This window comes from Montipora capricornis, chromosome 4 (genome assembly GCF_036669925.1).
Source record: "Montipora capricornis isolate CH-2021 chromosome 4, ASM3666992v2, whole genome shotgun sequence".
Classification (NCBI taxonomy): Eukaryota; Metazoa; Cnidaria; class Anthozoa; order Scleractinia; family Acroporidae; genus Montipora; species Montipora capricornis.
In genome coordinates this window covers 7,252,720-7,260,219 of record NC_090886.1, presented here as the reverse complement: position 1 = coordinate 7,260,219, position 7,500 = coordinate 7,252,720, and the positions used below count along the sequence as shown (strand labels likewise).

At 36.9% G+C, this 7,500-nt stretch overlaps 2 protein-coding genes across 2 annotated transcripts in view; one reads left to right on the top strand and one right to left on the bottom strand.

The window, feature by feature from the left end:
* Nucleotides 1–5,083, top strand: part of LOC138045426 (eukaryotic translation initiation factor 2 subunit 1-like) — a 10,862-nt gene extending 5,779 nt beyond the window's left edge. The window contains exons 4-6 of the mRNA XM_068891933.1: nucleotides 1,106–1,310; nucleotides 2,507–2,650; nucleotides 4,194–5,083. Of these exons, the coding sequence (XP_068748034.1) occupies nucleotides 1,106–1,310; nucleotides 2,507–2,650; nucleotides 4,194–4,325 (481 nt within the window). The 3' untranslated portion in view covers nucleotides 4,326–5,083. The remainder of the gene's footprint in view (nucleotides 1–1,105; nucleotides 1,311–2,506; nucleotides 2,651–4,193) is intronic.
* The window catches only part of LOC138045425 (peroxisomal membrane protein PEX13-like), a 10,137-nt gene continuing 7,173 nt past the window's right edge, over nucleotides 4,537–7,500 (bottom strand). Inside the window, exons 4-5 of the mRNA XM_068891932.1 lie at nucleotides 6,634–6,821; nucleotides 4,537–5,793 (exon numbers count right to left, since the gene is read on the bottom strand). Of these exons, the coding sequence (XP_068748033.1) occupies nucleotides 5,548–5,793; nucleotides 6,634–6,821 (434 nt within the window). The 3' untranslated portion in view covers nucleotides 4,537–5,547. The remainder of the gene's footprint in view (nucleotides 5,794–6,633; nucleotides 6,822–7,500) is intronic.

Below are 7,500 nucleotides of genomic sequence, written 5' to 3'. Positions count from 1 at the left end.
ACAGGAGTGAAAGGGTCAACAACAGCTAGGTTCACTCAAAAAACTATGTCCCCATAATTTAACCCTTTCACTCCTGTAAGGGCCAATGAGACTTATAGATTTTACTCTGTCTAACGTCAGACGATTTTACTCGTCATTGGGGAACACCACAGGAGTGAAAGGGTTAAAAGTAGTTCTACTAAACGGTCAGACGGATCAGAATTACTGCTTACTGGAGCAATGATAGTGGAGTCATCTGCATATTTAAAAGAGCAGGAACGTCATTATGAAAAATATTTAAATCATTAAAAAAAACATTAAAAAGGTGAGAGCCGTCAACACTTCCCTGAGTCATACCCTTGTTGACTACCTCCCAAGTACAAACATGGTTACCAGATGAAACATGCTGTGGAACCAGTTAATTATATAGGGGTTTAGTGGTAGCTGCTTAAGTTTTGCAGAGAGTAGACTATGGTTAACTGAATCGAAAGCTTTGCTACACTGTACAATCCATAGTAAAGATGCGAACTGCCTTACAGTCTAGATTGTCTAATATTAAATTTATAAACATGATGTTGAATAGATATTAAGGCGTTCATACAGTTACCCCCCTCCCTGTAAGCAAACAGCTCTCCTCGCATGTGTGTTATATACAACTTTCTCGAAGGCCCTGGCAATCACAGGTGTGACATTTATCCCTCTGGATCCGCTTTAGGAATGTCGACCTTGGGTAGGGGGTTAATATTCTCCCTCTTCCAGGAACCTGGCCATGAGTGAGTTGATAACGATAAATTCCACACTTGAGTGATTACTGGAGTGAGAATTTCTGCTTTTCAACTTAGTAAGAATATTCCAGACCTGCCTCTCTGTTATCTCTGGAACTTCCACATCTCCCTCAATAAGCACATCAATTGAGCATTGATTAAAATAGATTTTTGTTTTATACTTTATTTTCTAGATTTGCATAATAACTGTAAGACAAGTGTAGATTATTTTGGTCAAAAACATTGCAAAAGGGCAGAAATTTAAATGATTTATTGTATACCATTTGTCAAAAGCATCTAGTTGAGACCTTAATTTAATCCTTTTATAAACCACCTTGGTGAAGGAAAATGTGATATTTTAGGGATCCATCTGTGCTGGATGAGTTAGATCTTGACGAAAAAACCAAATCTACTTTACTGAACAACATTGCAAGGAGACTGACTCCCCAAGCTGTTAAAGTCCGTGCTGATATTGAAGTATCCTGCTATGCATATGATGGCATTGATGCTGTAAAGACCTCCTTACTAGAAGGATTGAAGTGCTCTTCAGAAGATGCACCAGTTAAGGTTTGTTCAGACTTTTGCTCTTTCTCCAGTTTTTCCCGCAGTCCACGTCACAGTTCAACCAATTTGACAGCTTATGGCAAGCCGTTTGTAGCAGAATTTGATCCTTAAAATTTATGTTTAATCTGCTAGATGTTGGTTTAATTCAAACCAGTAAAAAGTCGTTAAATCCATTGTTTTGATTTTTATCATTTAATCGAATACCTTGAGGTTTGATCAATTCAATTCAAACCTCGAAATTTTTGTTGAAACCTTTTTTGGGTTTATTCAATCTTGCTGGGACAAGCACGGCCAAAAGGATAATCATGTGATACTCTTTTCCCGTCTTTCTGAAAATCAGCAGACACAATTTTGTTGAAATCATGGATGGAGATAGAAGACATGTAAAAGTGTAACTTGAATGTTGGGAAATGTCTAGAATATTCTTCGGGGAACAGCGTGGTTCAGTTTCCAACACTCAGGCTTTGAGTTTAAATACTACTCCAGATAGCACTAGATCATGTTAGGTGTACATGATTACAAACAGCACAGCTAGTGTGAGCTAGCTCGAAGAATTCGATTTACGAATCGTGTTCTACCAACATCCCATGTGGTTTATCAGCCTATAAACCATAGAAACTTGTGGTCTATTGCTTAAATAAGAAATGGGGTTCACCAAGTTCATTTTTGAGATATAAGCAAGTAATGATAAAAATATAGGGTTTTTGGAGAGCTTTTCATGTTGCCATGGTGACCCAATTACATCATAATAGTGGGCGCATTTTGTTAAGCAATTAATAATTATTGGTGATAGTGTTGCTAATAAGGTCTCTTAAAAGTACTGAAACTGGTTCCAGTCACCTTAATAGTCCAGATAATGACATCAAGAATACAGAGAGATCTTCTGTAAACCTCTTTCTTTGCATGCTTACGCATATATTGGTTAACTTAATCATGTGACCATAACCTAGTTGTTATTTTCCATTTTTTCTGGTTCTATATTTTGCCATTGCTTTCACTTTCACTGTAAGTTTTTACTCAGAAGCTGAACATTTGAGTATTTTATACATTTTTTTGGTGAAAGCGAACATGGTGGCAGCTGACTACAGCAAGAACAAGGCTTCTTTAACCCACTGACTCCATCTGGCATTAGACAGTAATATCTATTAAATCTCCCTCCCAGGGGTCAATGGGTGTTAAATACTTTGTATTGCCTTTAGATAAATTTGATAGCAGCTCCATTGTACGTGATTACCACAACAACTTTGGATCGAGATGAAGGACTCAAATGCTTGACATCAGCTGTGGATGCTATTAGAACTAGCATCAAGAAATATGGTGGAGACTTCAATGAGAAGGCAGCAGTAAGTTTTATGGGGAAAGGTTATAAGTTCCTATTTGTTTTCTTAAGTAGGGATGCAGACACAATTCAGGTGTGTGCATGTATCGGCAGGTTTACATTGTACCCATAGAAGAAATTCAGATGGTGGAATGTGTGTAAATGTAGCAACAATTTTAGTGAATTATGGGTTAGGTTAAAACTTTGGCTTGGATTTCAGACTCTCCATCTGTCTAAAAATTTGGAAAGTGGAAGTGACTGCATTTGTTGATTTTTGATTTGCGTGTGATGTTATGTCAGCCTTGACGGTGTCTCCAGATGAAGGGGCCTGGCTTCCATGATGTCTTTCGCTAATCTTCTGAGAATCTTTATGTGTGCAACCTCTTTTAAGGACGGTTCCTACTATTGTTATTGTGCAAACATTCTGCGTATCTAGAGATACTCGGATTTCCAATGGGTAGTGCTTATTAATACAGGGATATTTTTGCATGGTTCAAAACTATGCGGAGAAAGTAGAACTTAGTAAGTGTTCTTGATATACAAAAAGAAAATTGGGGTAACCATGGATTTTTCAGAGATAATTAAGCTTTAATTTGGAAAAGAACGTCATACATTGCTTTGTATTTAAAAGCTTTTTACAAATAATTATTGTTAATTATCTTCGAAAAATTCGTGGTTACCCCTAATTTTCTTTTGGGATTTCAATAACACTTGTTAAGATCTGCTTTTTCCACATATTCAGTAAACCGTGCAAAAATACCTTTGAATTAGTAGGCACCGTCCTTAATTAAGGAATGTTGTTACCGTGGAATAGACTGAAAGAATAGCATGCACCTCTTACATACATGTATTATTATTTTTATTATTTTTTGCAAACCCTCTTTTGGCTCTAGTGAATGGAAATGTGAAAACAAAAGCAAATTATGGAGCTGAAGACAGTGCAATGTTTTTAGGCATAATAATTATTTATGGCCTCCCTGTTTTCCACATGAACAGAGGATTCTCAGTTTGATTAACTTCTTCACAATGATGCCTTGTTATAACTGAGAAGAACCCTCGTACAAAAGCGTTCGGGCAATAATCCAGAGAAAAATAGTTTCAAATTAACCCCAAATCCTCCAAAATAATAATACCTTGACTTTCACCTCACTGAAAAAAAAAACCCCAATTTTTTTTTTCTTATACAAGGAACATTGGAACAGTAATAATATTTCAACAATTCCAATGGATGCTCTGGTTTAATTAACCAGTTAAAAAGTATGTTCCAGTGTGCCTTCAAAGCAAATATCTTTCTCAAATTAAAGTGTCATTATAAACTTCTTGAAAACCGTTATAATTATGCATGTACATGAAACTCAATTTTCCAATTTCTTGTCATTCCGTGAAATTAAGGTTCCAGTTAATGATCAGGGGTGGGTACTCATTTATCAAAACATTTTATGGTTGTTATAAATGGGACTAAAGGGAGCGTCTTTATGAAGATGTCACTAGAATTCAATGTAATGGGGACACTATTACACAAACGAACAGTAGTAGTATCTAAGTTTGATTTTTTCCTGTTTGGTTAGCCTAAAGTGGTGACAGAGAGTGATGAGGCTGAACTTGCCAAGCAGATGGAAAGATTAGAAAAAGAAAATGCTGAGGTGGATGGTGATGATGACAATCCAGATGAAGAGGAAATATCAGAAGAGATATCATAGAACACTGGAAAATTAATTTAGCAGATGTCTTTAACTTAATTAGTCTCACATGCACTTTTAGGGCAAAGTCTACCACAGCAGTACATCACATAAAAGTTGTAAAACTGTGTTTCGTGCAGAGTGACAGACGGAAACCAACAAAAAGGGAGAGATTGCAGTGTTTAGATCAGACTGCTGGAAAAACGTTTTAAACACAAATTTGATGAGGCAGTTTTGGTCACATGACCTAGAAATACTGTAATTTTATTGGTTGCATCATGATTAATTTTGATCTGAATGTTCTGCCCACTGCATTTCTAATGTGAATTCAAAGAAAAATAGCAATGTTTAAGAATGACCTCTGTACATTTTTTTACACTGTATAGCAAAGTTGTTGCTTTTGAGCTTTCCCCAGGTGAAGATAGACTGATATGAATGATATAACTCAGAAATGCTTCCACAAATTATTATTGTATCTACAGGCTGAGCAGATACACATGTAACTTTTGTGAGTTGAGTGTATTTCTGATAATCAACCCTTAGGCCCCACCATCTGTGATGCAGTTTCACTTTAAAACACAGACTTTCAAAACAATCCACTTTAAGTGCAGATACTTGAAAACAATGCTATAAAAAGTGGCAAAACTTTCAAAACGTTTTTCTTAGCATTGTAGCATGGAATGAAAGATATTTTGCTGAAATGAAAATGAATTAATGTGGATAAGGCCTTAAAGAACATGGAAGATGCCCATAATTACAATTTGATATTCAATATGAAATGCTCTTGTTTCCTTAATGAGGCCAAACAAATTGCTGCATCATAAAAACGTTGGCTGAGGAATGAAAGAAGCAGAAAATGTTTTCTCACACCCTCTGGGGTATGGGCCCAAGTGACCTTAAAGTCACATGCTCTTTTACTGTCTGCCTGTTCCTACTGCAGTTTCAGCGATCAGATCTTTTCCGAATTTTTTTGTCACCTGTATTCATTAATTTTTGTTGCTTGTGCTTCAATGCTCCCAGAGGTGTGTGAGAAGGATATTTGGTTCATACCATTGTGTCTACAATTAAACCCACTATTATCATTTAGAGATATACGGGTATTGATCAATAATGACTCCTCAGGAGTCGAACCATTGATACTCTGATAACTTATCACTTAAACTCAATTCTAAAACTAACAACTTCAGTACGACTAAAGTTAGTAGTTTTGGAATTATTCAATATAACTTCCTATTTGACCAAACTAATTCTGTCCTTCATTAAGACTTCGCAAATCAGAATCTAAAAGTTCACTATCTGCAAGAGTTTCTTCATTCAAAGTCTCCTCGGTAATCAGGTCTTGTGATGATATCAAACCATTACCGTCAGCTTTGTCCTCTTCCTTGACAAATTCCTGACCCAAGTTGGCTTCAGATATGCCACATTGCTCTTGACTGCTGTCTTGTTTGGACTCTCTCACCTGCTTTTTTCTGCGTCGGAGACCCAAAATCTGCAAAGGGGAAGAAAACTTGAAACCATAATGAATTTTACTTTTGCGGGTGTGAACAACTGGAAGTCAAATTTACCTTACTCCTCGTGCCTAGTGGCATTATAGGGCCATTGTCACATTTAAGACTGATTCTAAAATTAAATTTTTTGTCAGGCATCTTTGCAGCTTACTCAGATACTAAGCAATGACTAGCTTCACCATCTATCCAACCATCTGAGCAGAACTTTGTCCAATCTTAATGTCGCCATTCCAAACTCTAAAACTGAGTATGAGAAGGCTTTTGACTTGAGAAAGGGCGCATAATAACAAAGTAGTTTTCTGAATGCCCAAATCAGCTGGAATAATAATATTATTAGTATCATAACAAAGGTGATTACTGAAAATTCTCTGCGCTGATTGGTTGCACTTGAGGTGACTATAACATGATAATCACAATATAACGGTAGATGTGGTTTTTTCAAGTTGACGGACGAAGAAATCAATGTTTTAAACCTTAGACACCTGAACCGGCCAGAACCAGCCAAAACCGATCAGACTAATTATTTTAATCTAATGCCAGATGATTTTACTTGTCAATGGGGAACACCCAGGAATCAATGGTTAAAGAAAATGCATATTTTTCAAATAATAATATTTTTCATGTAATTATAAATACCAAAACAATGATTTATTCACCACAGGCTCGGTGAATATCAGTGAATAAAAGCCTCGACTCCATCTTGGGTTTTGTCCACCAATATTCACCAAGCCGGAGGTGAATAATCGTTAATAATAATTATTATTATTTGCTAACTGTATCACAATTAACAACAACGCCCTTAGAGAACTTTCTCCACAAACCTTAACATAATTTGCAGGAACAATTCCCTCGGTGCTACCATCAACTGTTCCCAAAAGCCATCCACGGATACGAGGCTGCTTCCCTTTGGGTGCAAGCCGTAGAATGTTGCCAGCACGAAAAGACAGCTCTTCCTCTCCTTCTCCATCAAAGTCATACTCTGCTCTTGCAATAACATGATCTCCTTCCCCTGACAAAAATTATAATAATTAGCAATTATTCAACCAAGTGGAGATGGCTAGTGGTGGATATTTACTGAGCCACAAAGCGGCAGGGTAAAATAATAAACATCACTAGCCACCAACAATGAGGTGAATAGTTGTTTTAGTATATACTAAATGAATGAAGGGGTAGTTTCTAAAGAAACTGTGGTGCTGCGTCAGTGGGGAAGTAGTATACAAAAATTTGGTTTTATCAACGGAGTTAGTATATACTAAAACAAAGAGAATATAGAATGAAGGGGTAGTTTCTAAAGAAACTGTGGTGCTGCGTCGGTGGGGAAGTAGTATACAAAAATTTGGTTTTATCAACGGAGTTGATAATGTAAATTGGCCACCGTACAGAGATTCTAAAAGCTGACGTTTCGAGCGTTAGCCTTTCGTCAGAGCGAATCGAGGGATTATGGGTTACGTGTAGTTTTTATAGTATGGCAACGTGAAAAATAGGAATAAATTAGTTAAATGTAAAGCGTTCGTTAATACCGTGAGGATTAAGGGTGCGGATTTGAAAGATGAATTTTTGTTCCAGATTCTTGCGGCTTTCCGTCGTACCTAGATGTAGGGAAAGGCCGCAGATAGGCATGTGCTTTTTGGAGTGGTTAGGCAGATTAAAATGGCGAGCGACTGGCTGGGATGCATCCTTGTCATTCT